At 44.5% G+C, this 21259-nt stretch overlaps 1 protein-coding gene across 1 annotated transcript in view; it reads left to right on the top strand.

The window, feature by feature from the left end:
- NOS1 (nitric oxide synthase 1) overlaps nucleotides 1-19943 on the top strand; it is a 534740-nt gene extending 514797 nt beyond the window's left edge. The window contains exons 26-27 of the mRNA XM_086943269.1: nucleotides 1507-1701; nucleotides 19821-19943. Coding sequence (XP_086799395.1) covers nucleotides 1507-1701; nucleotides 19821-19943 — 318 coding nt within the window. The remainder of the gene's footprint in view (nucleotides 1-1506; nucleotides 1702-19820) is intronic.
- The last annotated feature ends 1316 nt before the right edge of the window (nucleotides 19944-21259 follow it).

Raw genomic sequence — 21259 nt, 5'->3', positions numbered from 1 at the left:
GTACAAGTTCAGAGGTAGAAAGAATGCCCCATTTGGACCAGCCCACCTCCAGCGCAGTATCTCATGCTCGTCTTGCCGAGCTGCCAGTCTCCCACCAGCGACGTTTACAGCATCCCATCCAGAGAATCAGATCTAACACCTCAGTAGGAGAGGCAGACCTGAATGGGGCCTAGACATGTCACATCTCATCCCTTTAGGATCAGAAAGAGCAACAAATCAATGCTACACATTCCCTTTCAGTAGATCAAAAGCAGCACGCAACACAATACATCAACACGAGATATGGGTTGAATAAGACCCCAGTCTGCAGTGGTAACCCAGAACCATGCAGGATGTCCCCCAACTGCTGATAGCTCTAGGAGGCCATGCCAGCGGTAGAGCGTGTGCAAACCAATTGCCAATGGCGTAGCATAACTTGCCTTAGCTTATGCCAGCAGTGCAACTTGAGGTGGAACTACAATCAGAGCGGGATGTCTCGAAAGACGTAACCTACTTATGTTGGTAGTACAACCAGAAAGTAATGTCTAGCAGAACATAACCTGCCTTATAATATGTCAGTAGTGTTACTTGATACTAGTAACTAAATCACAAGGGGAAGACCAGCAGAATATGATCTACATTATAATATGTCAGCAGTGGAATTTGATGTAAGGTGTGGGGAACTAGAATCATAAAGGGATGCCTTGCAGTAAAGGCTTAGGGCTCTAATGGTCGCTATATATTAAACCTTAGCGAGTACATGCTTGAGTTATTGTTGTTTTTTTTTATCCGTCTTTGCTGATTGTCTGAACAGCACTGAAGATTGTGACCGTCCTTGCTGCTCATTTCACGAGGTCTTAAGAGCTAGGGTGTAAAGGATACAGTGATTCCCTATTGTGACCATTTAATTTATACACACATTTTGTTATTTCACATTCGATTTTCGAACTAGTAAAATACTTTTGTGAAGCCGATAGTGAGAATCTCCTGCACAACATCATGAACAAGTATTTATTTATTAGTGGCAACTTTGGGGATGCAGTTGCGGTTGGTATCAAAGATATCTCACAAAGATCAGCACTCCAAATGTGAGTGGACTGCATTAAAAGGCTCAGCGGGGAGTGCACCCCCCTCCCCACGGAAAAGCGTTGTGATGCGTGTCTCTGTTGGTACAAAGATCGCTTTGAGAATTGACAGTCAACTACCAGGCTGTTGGACTGATGACCAGCGTTATGCGGTTATCCCTGATTGGTTAGCTAGAATGATGCCCCATGTTATCAGCTGTCATTTCTGATTGGTTAGCTAAACATCCCGGGGGCTGACTCACAGCGAGATATGTACTGCTTCAGTGCGGAAACAAATAGGAACTTGATTTTTCTGACTTTAGAACACTACATACGTAGATTGAGACACCTCAAGGATAACGCAGTCCATCATGTCCGCCAGGCTCTCTGCTTGGGTGGCCGCAGGTGACATGGCCTCAAGCTAGGCTCTGCTAACTACTGCTTCTTGTCTTTTCCCTTCTAGAAATATGTGCAGGACGTTCTACGGGAGCAGCTGTCCGAGGTGGTGTACAAAGCAGTGAAGGAGCAAGGCGGCCACATCTACGTCTGCGGAGATGTCACTATGGCCGGCGATGTCCTTAAGAGCATTCAGCACATCATGAAGCAGCGGGGGAATGTGTCGACCGAGGAGGCAGGAGCGTTCATCAGCAGAATGAGGGTAGTTGTCATATGCAAGCGTGTTGAGCTAACCGACCATGACTCAACCCAACCGGCAGGCAATACCATTGACGCATAGGGTTTCCTGCCGCAGGGTGCATTCACTGCACAGGTTCACACACTAGGTTGTAAAGCTCTCCAAGGTTATAATGACATCCTGGGAAGTGGAGGGGGGGGGGGGTAACATTTTTGTTTAGCAACATCTGTTCTCGGACAACCTTGGTTAGATCATGCCTAAATGCAGAGCTGGATTGCCTATTCCAGACATTGTATTATCAGGTAATCAGCAATGTAAACAAGGCACTCATTCTGAATACAAATGAACATCTCATAGGCTGCACAATGAATTCTTTTTATTATAGAATTTTACAAAATCTATTTACGAACAATACATACGACCAGAGAATTATGCACATGGATGTAGATATAGTGGCGGCAACAATTAGGAACTGTTAGACTGACACACAGCCAATCCCACATTGGGAACACTCCAAGATCAAGTATGATGTGCCTAAACAGAGGAAAGACAAAAGGTATGACGACTGTGTCTGCAACACATCAACATCTGTCTCACTGAGGCCTTCCTAATGTATGGACCATGTGGAATGAATGAGACCGTGAATCTAAACCCTGAAAACTTCCCAGGTTTTTAATCTAGTGGTAGGACAGCTGTGCCAGTGGTGCTTAATGTTGTAAGTACCATTAATGAAGAAAAGTATAGCCTCTCTCAAAACTTAACAAGATGAATCTGCTTCTATAACATAATACAAGATCCAGTAATCAGAGTTATCATCTTTGTTTTACTGTAGGGCAAAAGTAGACCGATAATTTCACCTCCTGTAATTCAATGCAGGACTGTGAAAATCTAAATAATCATAGTAATTTTCTTATGAAGTCCAGTACAAGCAAAAGTAGTTTGAATAATATATTTCTGTAATGTAGGGCAATGTATAGAATACAAAACTATCTTCTGTGCACCAAATCAGTTTAGAATACTCAGAGTAAACTCCTTTATTCTAAGCCAAGGTAACGGAGACTCCAAAGTTCTGAAAATAAAAAACAGCATAGTGATATTCTTCTCTGACTTAGTAAAGTATATAATTGGGTATACGAGGGTAAAAGGATTTATTATTGTTTTATTGCTACAAAAACTCATCTTTCCAAATAATCTTATGGTGAAAATCATTGGTGTTCCTACTGAGCTTCACTCGGACTATTTAGATGCCTAAAACTACCCTTAGCCACTTTATAGGGCCAACTTACGACTATTTTCCCTTCTAAGGATTTACCATCTGCTTACAATTTGTTGTGTAATTACTTGGTTTAGGACTAATGTTGTTGTGCACTTTTATAGATCCACCTTTAATATTTGAACTTAAAGGTGCTCTGTGGTTACTATGGTGGTTGCAATACCTTACAAAACCCCTAAGTAAATACACTAATCCTTGTTTGCACTCTAATGCCGATTAAGGTAATAATCATTGGCTTCTCTAAAGTAATGTCACTAGAATAATTTGACTATTCTGTCTAACCTAAACAAGAGTAAAGTGATCTGTCATCTCTTTCTATCAAATGCTAAATTAGAGTGATCTCCTGTAATGGATCAAGTAATTTGATCAAATCTTACAGCAATCAGAATAATCATTTTCTGTAATGAATTTCAGGGTAAAGTATCAGAATGACCTAAAGGTACTTAGGGGCAGATTTACAATAAGTGGCGCATCCCTGCATATCAGCAGGGATGTGCCACTCATTGTGCGCCATGCCTCCGCCACCATTGATGCGCCTCATTTACAATGCGGCGCACCAATGGGCAAAAACGGCACTGTGCCGTAAAAGCGGCGCATTGCTGGAGTTGCGTCGCAAGCACGACGCAGCTCCAGCAAGGCTCTGGGGGGCCCTATCTTGTTAATGCTGCGTCAATCCTTACGCCTGCTTAAAGCAGGCGCAGGGTTTTGACGCAGCATGGGCCCCAAAGTGACTGAGTGAAATCTTGTAGATGTCACTCAGCCACTTTTAGGAGGCGTTCCTGCACCAGAAAGTCCCCCTCTGCGCAGGAACGCCTCTTTCTGGCGCAGGGCTTTACAACGTGACGCATCTCCCAGATGCGTCACGTTGTAAGTACCCCGCACCATGGCACTTCTTTTGCGCCGCCGCTGCATCACAAAAGTGATGCAACGGCGGCGTAAAAGGGGCGCAACGGGCTTGTAAATCTGCTCCGTAATTCCTAGGCAAGATACTAGGAGTAGTCTAAAGCTTATGCATGCCTGAGTTAACAGAATAAACATCACCCAATCGTGTAAAAGGGAGAATAATGAAGTCAAGTGACCAAAAAGTTGCCTCAACATTGGCTGTGAATCTTCTCTGTAATAACAAGAAACATTTTTCTGAGTTTCAATAATGCTTCCTTGTTGCTACATTTCCTTATAATTGGAACGGCGTTCCAATTCTTGAGGCCATTTTTTCTAAATGTTCCCCTCCCCAGCACTCACTGCTTGCATGACCTACATATGTTCATGTTATATTTTCGACTTAGTTGGAAAAGCTACATTATGAACAGAGCTCCAAGCTTTGTCACATGCAGCTTCTGGATTACGCTCATCGGCATAAAAATGTTCTTCATGACCTGGTGTGTCTTCTTGAGAGATGACCTGCCCAAAGAGGGAGTCTGAGAAAGGGTACATGGGAACAAATGTTGATTGGACCTCTTCTTTTGATCCATCCACTGCAGACCAATGTGCTGCACACCGTAGCTCACTCATTTACCACCATTACCAAAAGTCGTCGTGGTGCCCTCGAATCAGAAAGTGTCATTATTTTCAGGGTAATTCTTTATGACCTCAGAAGGTAACAGGATGTTTCACATAATAGTAGAAGTGTGTGGCCTGTTTGTCTGATTACATTTTGCATGAGCTAACAGGGAAGTGGTGCCAGTGTTACAATAGGGAAGGGCTGAGCAGGGAGGGGAGTCAGATTGTTGTTTGCTGGAAAATGCGTTCTCATAGATGGCTTTGTAGACTCGCAGCATGGGTTGGACAAGATACATGTAAGGAGCTGAAGCTGTGGAGGTTTTTTAGGGTAGTTGGGATGCTTTTCTGTTTCCTCTGTAGGGTGATCAGGTAACCTGCAGCAAGTGGGGTGACTTTCAGTGATGCTGGGGTGCAGTCTGGTCAACAGCGAGCCATCCTCATCTTTGCAGAGCAGGAAAAGGGCTTAGCCTGTAAAAGGTATGACATTGTGGGGGGGACCAATTGATCCTTCATAGGAGGCTAATATGAAAATAGGCACTTTTGTCTTTTTTATTATGTGGTGCCTAGCTCTTTGTCTGTGTAGAAACCAAGTGTGTCACAGTAGGAGAAGGAAGGCGAGGAGCTGATCCGATACCTTCTGTCAAGCCATGCCTAGACCTGCGGTTAGTTTGTGCCACCATGGAGTAGGTAGATTATGCCTCTAGCATATGCCCTCTAGCGTATTGAATGTTGTGATCTTCTATTTTCAGAAAGCAACCAGGTAGGTTCCGACGTGATGGATATTGTCAGCCGATGAAACCTTGAGATACAGTTGAGCACTGTTAAAATATTGGTAATTGGTTATAGGTTGATGAGTGAGGAATGCACACACTCCACATAGACATTAAATATCAAGGAGCAAACTTTCAACAAGATAAATTGATGTATGGAGATCTTAGAGTGGCCATTTTTACATCATCTAGTAGACTTGGAAAAGTTAAGTGAACCCAATTCGTGGTAGCTTCAGTGACGCTCACGTGGGATGAGAAGGTCTCAGTTTGAGCAACGTGGTTGAGGATGTTAACAACTGCAGACAAGACAAGGACATTGAGGGCGTAGGTTGGTGGTACTAATATTTCTGGGAGCACTGTCCCACACCAGGAAGGTTCTCGCCTTGTTGCTGCGCCACAGGTGGAGGCCTGGCTGGTCCGGCCAAGCCAGAGAGTAGCGTGAGGAGTTGAACATTTTATTTTATATACATGACTTGCAGAGATATAGACATAATGCTCCTGGGTTCTGTGCCAGACCCTGAAGCTTTTGGTCAAGATATATTTTTTTTAAAGGCAATTTATTTGTAAGAGTTTCATGAAGGAGCCACCTCTCATCTTCTGAAACCCATCCGACTAGCCTTCTTATACTGCCTTGCTGCACTTGCTCATTTGTGAATTCTGGGGATACAATTAAAGCATGGTTCATGGCTTCCTTTAGTTCCCTGGGCAGCCCCTGCATTCAAGACCCTCTTGCTGATTCACAAGTGCATCAATTAAAGTTATGTTACCTAATATTTATTTGCATAGAACACTAATCACCAGAGAGGGTATCCAGGCGCCTTGGCAGGTGTGTAGGTTTGTGGCCCCCAAGGTGCTTATACGAAAGCCAGGTCTTCTTGATTTCCGCTAGAAGCTGAAGTGAGGAGGAGGCTCTGATCTGTTGAGGGAGGTCATTTCATGTCTCAGGTGCAATGTAATAGAATGAGCGACCTCTAGTTGTGCTTTTGCGGATGCGAAGAATGTGTGAGAGTGAGGCGGAGTGTAAGTGTCTGGTGGGTTGGTGAAAGTGTATGTAGCTGTTCAGGTATTCTGATCCTGTGTTGTGCAGGGCTTTGAATGTTTGTCTGAGAAGTTTGAATTGGCTGCGCTTGTGGATGGGGAGCCAGTGAAGCTTCCTGGGGTACAGTGTAATGTGAGTCCGGCGTGGGAGGTCGAGTATGTGACTTGGAGCGGTGTTCTGGATGGTCTGGAGTCTTTGTAGGAGTTGTTTGGAGGTTCTGGTGTAGAAAGTGTTGCTATAGTCCAGCCTGCTGGTGATGAGTGATTGTGTGACAGTCCTTCTGGTGTTCTGAGGCAGCCTTTCGAAATTTCTTCACAGCATGCTTAGGATGTGGAAGCAGGAGGTGCACACTGCGTTGATATGAGCCGTCAGGTTGAGCTTGTCATCTAGGATGATCCCTAGATTTCTTGCGTGGTCTGTGGGTGTCGGTGTTGATCTTTGCTCATGCTGAAAGTGCAATCCATACCTCATAAACTAAGCACAGATTTACACCACGAGACTCTTTCTTCGCTCATCCAAAAAGAACTTACTCCAAATCTCCATATCATAGTCAGCTGAAAAAGTGGCAGTCAGTTTGCATTCCAAGTACCCAGACTGCAGAGCGTGGCCGCCTGCACCGCAGCTGACAACCAACTCACCCCAGAGAAAAAATTAACTTCTTTCCTTCTATCTGTACATTCACCTCTTCTACTCCTAGGACTTATTGGTGATTTAGTAGAGGGAGGCTTGTTCAATTTACATAATCATTACTTACTTTAAGATCTCGAATCTTACAGATGAAATGTTGGGTAAGCAGCAGCTGGCTATTAAATGAGCCAGAATCTCTGTTCCCCTTAACAATGTGCACACTTCCATCACTGCTCACTACTGCGCCCTCTGGAGCCCGCCGCCCGCAAGGAAACAGGAGCTTCGTGTCCTAATGGAGGCTCGGCTGCCACTTCTGACAGCACTTTCCATCCTCAAAGGGAAATTGAGTTTTAGATCATGGAGAGGCCATGTTGATCTCAAGGACCTTGGCTGGGATTGGAAGCCGAACCCGGTGCTGCTGTCTCGAAGCTTGGCTCTTCCGACAGGCACAATAACAAAATGTGTGTCAAGATTATTCATGAGAATTATTTTCATGCGTTCTACAGCACTCTGCCACCAATGTACTGCATGTCCTTCGCTTAATAAATGTATTGCATATTAATCCAGCTCTGTTGATAGGCGTTGTCGATCGACTCCGTACAATTTAACAGCCTCACATACAGTACTGGTTAGCAAAAGTTATTGGCACAAAGCATCACCAACAACGACATGAAAGAGAGCGAGTTAATGTATGTAATTTGGTCCCATATCTCTTTGTATATGGCCCATTATTATTATTATGTTTTAGTTTTATATAGCGCGAACTCGACCGAAGGTATCGGAGCACTTTAGATGGGCATTAGTTGTTTTACAGACGAACACATTCATTTTGTTAGGCGCTGGGAACTAAGTGATTTGCCCAGAATCACAGGATGTTGAGTGTCCCTGTCGAGACCAGAACCGGATCCCCAGCTTCCAGGTCATCCGATCTGCCGTTATGCCACATCCTCTCCACTCTCTCTTGTCCCTTTGTAGTTAGTTATTCATTGCATCCTTAACCCGGACTATATCTTCTGCTGTTTAGGCACATAGGACCACAATATTGTTGAGCTGTTAAGTCGAGCATGTCGGTGCAGTAAGATGCTAACTAGAATTTCTACTTGCGAGAGCAAACTATGTTAATTCTTAGGTTATATGTATGTATCTACAAACATATATGTGTGTGTCTACCCACAGAGAAAATAAATTACAGTTCGTACAGGGACATAGATTATGCCTATTCAGTGGGCCATGTGTCACCTGTAGGTGATTATTTCCTTGAGAGTATCATAAACTCACTCCAGTTGTCCTCTATTTGTCCAAAGGAACCTCGTGTACACGTTCCCCATATTGCTCTACTCACTAAGTACATTTAGTAAAAACAAAACTTACACGTCTGAGCACAGATGATGGATTGCGTCAATGGCAGAGCAATTATGAACCGGTCATCAGGCAGTTTTGCAAATAAATTTGCGCTATTTGTCTTGTGCATCATGCCTTTTTCCACTGATGCCGCTGCATTTTATGTACTGATCGGTAAATGTACACTTGTTCGTCACTATGTATGGGAGCACGAACCTTCTCCGTCAGTTTTGCGATGCACGTAATTTCCGGCTGAGAATATTTTATTTATCTTTAAAATCACCTCTTTGTTACTGAATAATCTCAGAGCAAGTTCTAAGTATGGTGAGAGGTCAATACAGTTTGGGGCTGGGAAGTATAGAAACCTATGTGCAGACCCAACAATTGGCCAACATCATTCTTTCTACCCCTAGAACTACTTATGTAAAGTTTTCGTTTGCTGCTACAATTGCGGGTGTTCACACTAAGTATACAAACATTTCACCTCTTTATTGGCCCGAAACTAATCATCAGGTAAAAGGGAACAAGTTCGCTTTTGAGAAGTTTCAGGTGAGGCTTCAACACGTGTGGATCAATTTAATAACTTATATTCGTTTGAATAAAAACATGTTTTAATATGCACATTATGCAGCAGATGGTGGCTAGTGTGGCAAGTGGGCAGGTTCATACTTATGCAGACAAAGCCGCAGCTATGGACTTTCGTCCTGCCAGTAGTGACCCTGCACTTGGCTTCCAAAACAACGGAAGGGGCATCTATTTAATCTGTCATACCGCCTCTGTTGCATTTACATTCATCAGCCCTACACCCCATCCCCCCATCCACCCCATACTGGCCCATGTTTTCCGGTTAAGACAATCATAAGTGCTGCACGAGATATTAAAGCTCCCAGACCGCTATGTGGTGGCAGAACAACGTGCTAATAGCCCACTGCTTTTCTTTCACACTTTGAAAATGCACAGGTTTCTTGCGAGGCAAATACACATGGTGAGGGCTTTCTGACCACTGGCACTGACCGCCCAGAGCCAGTCATGATACTAGCACATGGATTTGCCATCAGTGCCACAGACTCCCCTGCTTTCTACTTTCTTGTCGCCTCCCTGCATGCGCTCCTGAGCTCACAGCTAGAGTTTAAAATGAGAAGAGGAAGCTCATGTAATTACTATATTTATATAACATATGGCACATAGCCACAAATCACGTCAATGCTTCATCTTTCTCTTTCTTGCCCATTAAGTCTCGCGCGGTTCTGTAAGAGCAGCAGCTCGCACTCAACCCATGGCCATGCCTGCCGCTTGAATTTAATTACAGAATGCACCCATCCCAGAATAGTTTGTGTAATTGTCATTTTACTGCATCTACATTCAAGCATCCGCCAATCGCGTGTTACATTTCGCCGGGTAAACGACGAGTTACACCGTGAGTTTTGGGAAGTTAACCACAGCCTGTTTCATAATAGGAACTATACATCTTCGCAAGCAGCCTCTTTGCTAGACAGTTAATAGCTTTGTCTAATGGGGCTGTTCAGTTAAAGGGTGAGCTGCATTGCACTCGCCGTAGCCACTGGGTGGAGGCTGTTCATGTTGGAGGACTTCAGTTTAAAGTTTTGTAACTTCTCGACGTGGCATTGTGTATTAGTGTTGAGCGCACGTGCATACCAGCAGCCATAAGATGCAAAAACTTTAGGAGTTGTGTCCAGGGTCGGATTGGGATCACAATTCGGCCCGGGCACTGACGAAAAAAGTGGCCCACATTCAAGAGGCGTGGCCCATATTTAAGGGGCGTGGCCCACATTCAAACACCATTTGCACAGACAAGGAATGAAAGTGGGAGGATACTGTTCTTGCACAGGACACAGGGCAAAGGTGCCAATGGCCTACATGCTGAGCAACTAAAAAAAAATAGTAAGGCCACTTTCTGTCACAAAATTATTCAAGCCCTCCAGCACAGGAGCACCTGAAAAGCAGCAAAGCCCCTGCTATTACTAACCTACTTAGCCCTCCCCAGACCTTCAGCTCAGGAGCACATGAACAGGTAAGGCCCCTGCAATTAGTAAATTAATCAGTCCTCCAGGCCTTCGGAAAATGTCCTGGCAGGGGAGCACAAAACACAGCTTTCTGGGTCATCCAAGGTAGCCAGGTAGCCAGGGGGGAGGCTGAGGTGAAGCTGGTGCATGGGAAGTGCCTTCCCAGTGTGTTCTGGCAGTTTGAGTGTTTGCCATTTACTGTAGTATTACCCTTGTACCTGTGTATGGTACCCTTTTGTAACTTGCACATGTCACTTTTCTCTGGTATCACACTGTATGCTACCTCTCACTTTTGTTTGCTTTAGATACTTGCACAAGTGCCACCATTGCCTACGTAACGTTTCTTCTTGTGCTGGAGTGTCTGCCATTTATTGCAGTATTATATCTCTACTTGTACTTTGTACGCTTTTGTAACCTGCACACATATCACTTGTTCCTCCTGTAATGTACCGATTGCTACCTCATGTATTTTGGTTGCTCACTATTGTCACTTTTGATTCATGTAACTTAACGTTTGCTTTTGTAATTTGTCCACTTGTAATTTTTCCCCTCATGTATAATTGCTGTTCCTTGTGTGAAGCGCTCTGACACCTTTGGGTAAAGTCCGCGCTATTTAAAATCGCATAAATAAATAAATAAAATAGAAAATTCCAAACATCACCAGGCCCCCACAGCAAGACCCATTGTTCCTCGCCCACTATGCCCTGAATGTGAAGGGCTGTGGGCGAGGTGTTAAGACTAACACCGTTTCTGGGCTGCAAGGGCCCCAGGGGGGCCGAGGTGAAAATGGCTCAAAGGCCTGAGAAACACCTGGCCCCCAGGGAGGCCGATTATTGCAAACAATCACCCCTCCCCTGCCCAGCCTCAGCTTGATTGCTTGGCAGGGTAGGGGTGAAGGAGAGCCGACAGCTGACAATCGCTGTCTGGCCGCACAGCGAGGCTGCTTTCATTTTCTCTCTCTGTCTCGTGGCCTCCGTGGGCCGTTTTTTTTTCTCCCCTTTCCTAGTCCACTCTCTGTGGACTGGGACAGGGGAGAAAAAAACGGCCCACAGAGGGCACTGAGGCACGGGCCCTTCGGCCCATTCCCGAATGCCCGCCTTGCCAATCCGCCCCTGGTTGTGTCCTTGGCGTTGTGATTGAAAGGATAGACGGGGAAATCCCTGGTACGCCGAGGACTTGGGCACTGCTTTTAGGGGAGAATGGAAGGGGCGGGGGGAGGGGGGTCAGCAGCTATCCTGCCCGGAAAATACACCTGAGAGCACACACACAGTTTGTATTTCGACTTGTACCCACTTTTACCACCTACCCTGGTCCCCAAAATCCTCCTGGAGACAGTGGCACAGGGTGTTGGTCTTTCTAGGGTTAAAGCACAGAAGATATGTCAGGGCATCTTGATATTTTAAAAAGCTCTTTTTTATTCCAGTCCTGCGCACCCACCTGTAAGGCTTCTTTAGAAGGGACGTGAGTGAGACAGAGAATGAAGAATTCAATGAGAATCACAACATCCAGTAAACTGCAAAGTTCTGATAGACAGATGCTGCTACCCTTCTGACATCCTCCACCTTCATGGAGGTAGTGTGGAGGCCTTTGACATGGAGCACATGAGCAAACAACTCAATCATGGGTCTAAATCCTCACAACGGAACTTCCCTGTCAGCCATGGAGAACAGCCACCGTGCAAGTGTTATTTTACAGTATGCTTCCCACTTGCAACAGGATGTCACTGCTCTGCTCTACAACTAGGCATGACCTTCTTGATGGTAACTCCAAACATTTCCACTTATTTTATTTTTTTGTCCTCATTAGTGCAATGTTATTAGTAAGGAGTTGTCGGGCCCCAATCTCAAACACTTCCACTTCGCAGGAGGAAACGTAGCAAGTAGGCCCTAATCCTAATTGACTAATCCTATATTGCATTGAGAATATAATGATATATCTGGATTTAGGGCAAAGCTGCAGATATCTGACTACAGATTCAGTTCCAGTTAAAAGTGAAAACAGGCATCAAGAGGCCTGCGATAATGCCATCCATTGTAGCTTTGGATTCTTATCTCACTACACTGCGTTTATTGCCATGTCTATAGCCACACAAATGGGAATCTCATGTGACTGCTTTATCTTTCTGGAAATGGGGATATAAAGAGATATGTGATCGAAATAGAGAGTAACCCCTTGCACACCAAGGGACAGGGTTCTACCAAACTAAAAAACTATAATTCCCCTAGAGTACTTTACTACATTTTGAAATATTTACTTTTCATACATATGAAATCCACAGTTCATACAATCAAATACCACTAGAGGTTTGACAAGGATACACTCCTATACCACAAGAGATTTAGAAAAAATATGTGGCTTTTAATTTATTTTATTAAAAAAAGATTTCTCCGCAGAAGAACATTTCAAATAAAAAAAAATTACAATTACAATGTGCATCAATCCTGTAGGGTAAATACTTGTGTAGACAAAACCATTCATTTTTTTAAAATAGACATCTATTCATTACATCACTAAGGGCCCGATGTAGGTCACCAAATACCGGTCGGTAACGGCCTAATTCGGCCGTTACCGACCGGTATTTGGTGATTGAGATGTAGGGGCCATTATTTTAAAGAATCGGTAAATTTTCCGAATCAGTAAATTTGCTGATTCTGTTAAATACCGAATCTGTAATTTTACCGATTCGGTAAATCCCAGATGTAGGTAGCACTGTTTACAGTGCTACAGGCCTTCAGAATTCGGTATTTTATCACCCAATACAATTGGGTGGTAAAATACCGAATTCAGGTGTACATGCACATCTGTGCATGCACACCTGTGCCATGTGACACACAGATATGCCCTTAGGGCATGTATGTGTGCCACATGGCACACAAGCCTGGAATTGGGGTGCTACAGGGTGTCAAAGTTACACCCCGTTCACCCTTGCAGGATTCGGTATTTACCAATTCGGTAAATACCGAATCAGTATTTCCCATTGATTCCTATGGGCTTCAAGGCCCATAGGAATCAATGGGAAATACCGATTCGGTATTTACCGAATCGGTAAATACTGAATCTTACAGATTCAGTAATTCTTAAATAAGAATTACCTACATCTGCCCCCTTCCTATTTGCCTACTCTTAAATACCGAATCGGTATGATTCGGTATTTAAGAGTAGGTAAATAGGGATTACCTACATCGGGCCCTAGGTTTCTACGTATTCCTTTCACATTGTGGCTTTAATATCTTGTTGGAATGTTTTGGTGGGTAAAAGCAAATGCCAGCCACCTTCTTCAGGACAAAATTGGTATCATTTCCCCAATAATAAATTCATAAGCCATTTTTTGATCTGAGATTGGTAACGGAGGATTCAATGGGGAAGAGACTTGTAAAAAAAGAGATTGTTGATGATGGGCAATCAAAGTATGGTGTGGTGGTGACGCTCCTTTAAAAGTGGTATGAATGAGAACACCATCTATAGGGATAAAATAACATCCACTGTTGATTAGTCCCATATTGATACAGATCCACTAATCCAACTGCATTGGGTGGGATGCATTACAATTAAATTCTATGATTCAGATAGATAATGTTACTGTGTTAGATTGAGAATGAAACACTGCGCCTAGACACAAAGAAATGAGAAGTACATATTTATTCAACTCCTATGAAGCTCTGCATGAGGAATGAGGAAATATGATTGATTTACCACAACTATTGAAAGGAATGTCGTATGAATGTATTATTGGGGATGTGATACCAATTTTGTCCTGAAGAAGTTGGTTGACATTTGATTTTAACCACTGAAATGCATTGACGAGCTCTTGAAGCCACACACTACAATACATGCGAAAGGAATACATAGAAACCTAATGATGTACTGAGTAGATGTCTGTTTGTAAAAAATAATGGTTTTGTTTAAAAGTATTTCCCCTATAGGATTGATGCACATTGTAATTTTTATGTTTTTAGGTATTTGATGTTCTTCTGTGGAGAAATACTTTTTAATGATATATATTACTATAATGTCTTAAAAGCCATGATTTTTTCCAAATCTCTTGTGGTATATCAGTGAATCCTTGTCAAACCTCCAGTGGTATTTGATTGTGTGAGTTGTGTGGTTGATATGTATGAGGAGTGAGTATTTTGAAATGAAGTAATTTGTGCACCTATAAGTGCTCCCATGTATTTCGTAGGTTGTAGCACGCCCCATTCCATTGCGGAATGGGATGGACCCAATGATGAAGCATGCCATCAAGGGGAACCCTGGAGGGTGAGGGCTATCTAAATAATGTTTTCCAAATCGATGTGATCTAGTACATGATCAACGAATGGGCTCTTTTTGGCTCTTTGACAACTTCATGATTTCAGTTAACTTTGTTCTTGAGCAAGATTGCCCCCCTCCCCACCCCCACTAGGGTGACCCCTTTCAGAACTCCTTGTGTTAAAAGAGAATACAAATTAACCACTGCAATTAAAGTCTGTTCATGACCAGGTTTCCTGGAGCCACATGATTAAGGGATTAAAAGATTTCAGATGATTTACATTTTTTTCAGCTTGTCCCAATCTAGACATATTCCATTACAGAAAAAGCACCCCCAAGCTGCCTCAAGGGCTCATTAATCCTGGGTAAAGGTTGGATGTTATTCAATGCACATGCCACCCAGCTCCACTGAGAAAGATCGTCTTCCAAATCAGTAGCCCGGGATGGGTTACAGGACCTTCCACCATGTTAAAAACTTGACCCCCTTGCTCTAGTGAAATAACTATATCTTTGGGATTCCTCTGAATGAAATTGGGAACAGGCCCCACTGCATCAATACTCAGTGTTTAAAATACTTTTAGTCTAATCGATTATTGGTTAGGAGATTCCCAATACTCGACAACAGGAACTACATCAATCCGTTGCTGTAGGAAAACTCACAATTCTGGACAACCAAATTTGCTATAACCAGGGAAGTAAAGGGGATTCTGGAATTAGGGGACAGACCACATGAATGAGTAAACAAATTAGTAGTGTCACCGCTTTCCACCAACTTTAAAGCATCAATCTCCATGAAGGACTTTAGGATAGAGCTTCTAGTTAACATGGTGACTCGTTATCAAATTACAGGGTAAAATCCAGAACAGATGACAGAGCGCTCTATTCCACATAGTTCCAGGTAGGACAAAAGGGTTTGCCACATAGTTAAGTTTGGGATGAGGATGCGAGACAGGCACTGTTGTGGTGCGCTGATCAGCATTCCTCATACTAACTAAATAAGACACCTGATACGCCAAGTTTGTCCCTCCTATAGGGGGACCTTCTCTCAAGACCACCTAACCAGATTCCTGACATCACTAGGACCCAACTCCGTCAAGGGAAGAGAAGCCCCACTTCCCAATTTCCTCTCCCACTCCAGGAGGCACAGGCAGAGCATTAGATATTGGAACCAAGGCCCCCTCAAGGGGGAGAGAGGGCGGAATGGAAATAACTGGCACTGCTCTGGTTCTCACCTCAACCCCAACAGGATCATTATATGGGCAATTCTGCATGATCAGCGCAGGTAATGGCGGAAGAACCGGTCCCTCCTGCGCACCACCTGCCTCCAAAGTCGCACTGTTAACACTGACCCCCTTTGGCCGTCCATGGGCCAGGGAAGAGGACAAAGCCAAGAGTGGAGGGACAGTGGGACAGCAGCTCGAATCTTCCGTCACTGCCTCAAAGACAACTTTAGGCATTTTCCGAAAGAAACCAGTAATAACAGGATGAGATCTGAAAAAGTGATGCTGAGAGCTTCAAGGCCACTAATGGGAAATAACCCCCCCACCCTCCTTCAGAGCCTGTGCATATAAACTTGCTGGCTGCTAAACAGGCCGAAAGTCTGCACTTAAACACGGTTATAAACTCAGAAAAAGCTCAGAAGTACCAATAAATGCACTATCTGAACCTGCATCAGCTGTACCACTGCAAAAGAGCCTTATACGGTGGATCTGTAGTCACTTTTCAGATGGAGCCTTGTACAACCAGCAGTAATAGCAGGTATCGCCGTGATAGTGTGGGAGCAAATAGCAGATGGCAGACATAGAGCATGACCAGACATCCAGATGATGAGCGAAAGCAATTGGCAGAAGAAGAAAATATACGTAGAAAAGGAGGCTCCCCTCCAGGAAGCACAAGCTGCACCAGCCTAATGTAGGCCATCTCTGCCCAGTGAGAGGGCCGGTGGTTTAAGCCTCTACCTGCACGCTGGTACTCCCATTGGTACTGACCACTGAAGCACAAAGTCATGGTGCCCAGCTATCCAACTCCGCCTTACGTCACTGCTGACACTGCTGTCTACCTTCTGCCTCCCACCTCCGGCTCATAGGGTGGGGGAAGAAAGAGCAACACCCCAGCAGAGGAAAGTAGTTTGTGGTGTACAACTCCCTCCGCCGCAGGAATCTTGTCACTAGCCATTGGCTTAAACCGCCAAGCAGATTGCTGCAGTGACTGCGGCAATGACTACGGCCACAGCCGACCACAGCTGACTGTAGTCCATGCCGCAGACTGCTGCAAACAGAGGCTCGCCTGCTCACGTCTTATGCTCCGCTCCTCACACTGAATCGGCGTCTGATGAATTATACTCTCATCATTGCATCCAATTTTGTGCCTATGTCAACAAGTGTGTTTTCTTTAATACCTCCAACCATGCCTGAGGACTGTGGCTTCTTTTTACTGGATTTTTCATCAGAAAAAAATATGCAACAAAGTGAATCCATTGTCATTCTATTCTTCTGGCACCTGGTGATATTCGTAGTTTAATCTGGCAGCAACTAGACATCCTCTGAATCGCCACTGAAGGGACGACTGGGACGATTATGGCTCTGCACCTTCAGATCAAACGATTCGTTTTTACACACCTGATGCAACAGAACTTGGTCCAGGGTGGAGCTTTAGTGCCTTCATTTTCCACTGTCCCCTGATCCAGTCATGGTGTCAGTAACGGCTGCCCCAAGGGGGCGCCAGGGCGTCCACCCTCTGCCACTACTGCTGGCATATTACAGCCTTTATATGAAAACAAACAATCTCACAGATCGTTTGCTCGCATGTAAATGCTGTAATGTTCAGGTTGGCGGCAGAAGAGGGTTCCACTACTTATTTTGCACATGTGTCAGGTGGAAGCTGTTACAACCCAACCTAACGCATTCATAAAACATATCTGATATGCTGCACTAGCGTCACACAGTGCTGCATGTCAGATAATGTAAATGTAAATGTATTTGAGCTTATATAGCGCACAGCTACCCGCAGTGGGTTTCCCGGCGCTTGCTTAGGGAACCCGTCCTGGTATTCCCCTGTGGGATAACCCCGGCAGGGTATCCACAAGGTGAAAGCCAGGCATCCCGCCGCGAGGGGCTGTTGTGAAGATTAAGCAAGCTATTGCCCAGAGCCACAGAGTGTGAACCCGTGAGTCGAGAAGGCACCGGAGCGAGAATTATCGAGTCCGTGGAATTTTTTAGCCCAAGACCCGCCGAGGCGGGGAATTGAACCCTGGTCCAGGGCCGATCTCAGCTTCCGGGTCTGCCGCCTCTAACCCCTGAGCCACACTTCTCCAATGGAGCTTCAGGGCATGTCAATCTCATGCCCTCTTGCCCAATCAGAATATGGAATAGAGAAAAAGGTCTACTTCAGTACCATCAACCCTATTCCAGCTTCCGATTGGATGGAAGCTCATGGGTCTGCCTCCGGCTGCTGTGTAGAGATGGGAGTGTCGGAAAGCATGGGCCTGCCTCAGGTTGTTTTTTTGCATTTAAGTCAAAGTGGGTTTGTTTCTGTTTGCTGGGGATTGCATGCGTATGTATTCATGAATGTGTTTGTGTGTGTCCCTGAAACTGTGTGTATGTATGCATGTCTGCTTGTGTGTGAAGTAAATGTCTTCCCCGGGGTTTGGCAAGGCCAGAGGGAGAGTGCTGGATTGTGCTGTTGGGCTAATCACTTCGATAATGCACCAGCCGCCATTGCATGGTGTTCCTCACACTGGTCTCAGCTTCAATGGCAGCCTCTATATTTTGTTTGCATGTGTCACGCCAAGCATCATCAAAAACGGGTGACCAGTTGCTGCTTGGCCTAGTATCAGGCTTGAACGATTAGGCTGCTCTTCTCCCCATCCACTTAGAATATGGAGCAGATAGTAGCAAGATGATGACGGCACATATGTAATGCTTGTCGTTTTCTCTGACCTTAACCTGACAATGTGCAGCTTTTATGTGTGTATATTAATAACAAAAATGTTGTCTGATATAAATATCGTAGCCTAAATATACTTTACAAAAATATCACTCCATGGGGTGTAGATGTCTATTAACTCCAATGAGATGTTATTCTCGTCGGCTAATGTTTAGGCCACAATATTCTGGTACCCTGCCAAACCTCTTTCACTGTGGATGGGTGAGAAGCAAATGCCTCACCAAACTGATCTCCTTTATTGTGATTGCAAAGTCCGATTTAAGTTGTTGAAGCCTCTTGGTTCACCTTGTCTTTGTTGAAGCCTCTTGGTTCACCTTGTCTTTGTTGAAGCCTCTTGGTTCACCTTGTCTGTGTTGAAGCCTCTTGGTTCACCTTGTCTTTGTTGAAGCCTCTTGGTTCACCTTGTCTGTCTTGAAGCCTCTTGGTTCACCTTGTCTTTGTTGAAGCCTCTTGGTTCACCTTGTCTTTGTTGAAGCCTCTTGGTTCACCTTGTCTGTGTTGAAGCCTCTTGGTTCACCCTGTCTTTGTTGAAGCCTCTTGGTTCACCTTGTCTGTGTTGAAGCCTCTTGGTTCACCTTGTCTTTGTTGAAGCCTCTTGGTTCACCTTGTCTGTGTTGAAGCCTCTTGGTTCACCTTGTCTTTGTTGAAGCCTCTTGGTTCAACTTGTCTGTGTTGAAGCCTCTTGGTTCACCTTGTCTCCAGTGCCAAAGCGAAAGTGGAGAGGGCTCCCCTGCAAAGTACATGGAAGGGTGTCACTTAGGCCAAAGTACTGTGCTGAGGGGGCCCGCGGGGGACTGCGGGGGGGGGGCGAGGGGGGCTTTGTTATGCCACTGCTTGTCTCCAATTACGATGAGTCATGACCCAGCATGATAGCTGCAGAGAAGCGAGGGAATGAAGGAGCACAGGCTCCCTATTGGTGACTGCAGCTGACCATGCATCCCCTTGGCCAGGAAAACATCTTTGGGTGAAAGACACCTTGCCAGTTATAGCCCAACCTATCAAGACACACAGTAACATTGAATGAATGAATGAATGAGTGAATGAATGAATGAATGAATGAATGAATGAAAGTGCATTTATAGAGCACACAACTACTCAGAAAGAGTGTCCTGGCGCTGATAAGACTCTATACATTCACAGTATAAATCACATACTTTACCCAGGTTTCATCAATCTGCCGTTAAGCAGCGCTTGACCACTTCTATTACCTTCCTCCTAGGTAACATTCACAGGCTTTCACTGAAAGGTTTAGTGCTCCACGATTAACGCAGTAAAGCACGCTTGTCTGAAGCATGATTGTGTGCACCAGTCATTATTCTTTGTTATTTGAGACCTGTGCTTACTCTGCCCTTTTTGTGCACTTTTTTTGAATGCAGGATGACAACAGATACCATGAGGATATCTTCGGTGTGACCCTGCGCACGTACGAAGTGACGAACCGCCTGAGGTCAGAGTCGATCGCCCACATCGAGGAGAGTAAGAAGGACAGTGACGAGTAAGTGCTGGTTTTGGGGGTATGGTCCTTGCGACACAGTAGCTGAGCTAAGCACATGCATGGGGGGGAGGAGCAAAGAGATTTGAGGTGATAAAGAGGACCCGAAGTGAGAACTCTCATTCAATTGAAAGAACTCTGGTCTTTAAACACTGGGTGGCGTGCCCTAACTTGCTAGAAGATTGTTGTTTAAGCACTGACTCGAGTCTCACATGATCTTCACATGATTGGCCTAAAATACTCAATGCAGTCCAGTCACTACCACCAACACTGGATTAAAGCAATATATAGAGTTCTTGTAAACGAAAACTCAATAAAGGGATTCTCCACCAACCCCTTAGAAATCCCTTGATACCTCATCATGTCTTGTTTATTATCATGTCACTGAGGTCCCAACATCCAATTTGATCCTCCACTCCCAGCTCATCAACACCAAATGAGTTTCCTCAGGTCCCAAAGCACTTTCCTGATATCCTAAAATGAAATCTCAGTCATTCCCACATGTATATCCTCCTAAATTCCAATAGAATATTGTCTATTTCTCAAAGCACTGACCTCATTGACTTTGAAGGGGTCGTTCACCACCTAGCACTTACCTGCACCATGCAAAGCGGTCACGATAATCACAATGGCACTGATCTCATAAACCCATAGATTCTCTTACGTTCATGGGTCGGATTCACTCAAACTCCAATAGTTTTGCACATCACTATCCTCGTTTTTTTTTCTCTTTCTTAACCAAAAGTGGCTGCAATCTAAGTGGAAATTCCTCCTGTGGATGGCCTCTAACTCCAATGTAAACTCATTCACACATAAATAATTTTAACTCCTAAACACTAGTTGAGTTTGACTCGGTCATAACCCACACTGGTTTAGAACGAAGGTAGGGTTCTTTGCATTACTTCGTACAATACCATTGTGTCTCACTTAACTGTGCCGTAACTATCTGATCCCCGTAATGGCGGCTCATCGATAATTGACTCCTATAACCTCTATTTGACTCACACACTTACAAAATCAGCACTGGCACCTAAACTACAAAGGGACTTTGAGTGCTCCCTACACCTACCCATTACCTTTTTAATATTTTTTTTGCCCTTTCCCTATCTCATGATCATCACATGGACCAATAATATCACAAAATCCATTGCCCCTTCAATAAACCTCTCTGGTTCACTTTTGACACACAACTTGCCCAAACTACTTCACTACCTGAAAGCCACCTCCTACAGAGATAGCATTATCTAAAACACATTATAAATGAAATCCCAGAAGAGGCTCCAGCGCCGTTGCTGATCACCATGAAAGTCGCCCTGCAGCACG

This window comes from Lissotriton vulgaris, chromosome 11 (assembly GCF_964263255.1).
Source record: "Lissotriton vulgaris chromosome 11, aLisVul1.2, whole genome shotgun sequence".
Classification (NCBI taxonomy): domain Eukaryota; kingdom Metazoa; phylum Chordata; class Amphibia; order Caudata; family Salamandridae; genus Lissotriton; species Lissotriton vulgaris.
The sequence above is the reverse complement of the archived record's forward strand: the minus strand, read 5'-3'. Positions and strand labels throughout refer to the sequence as shown.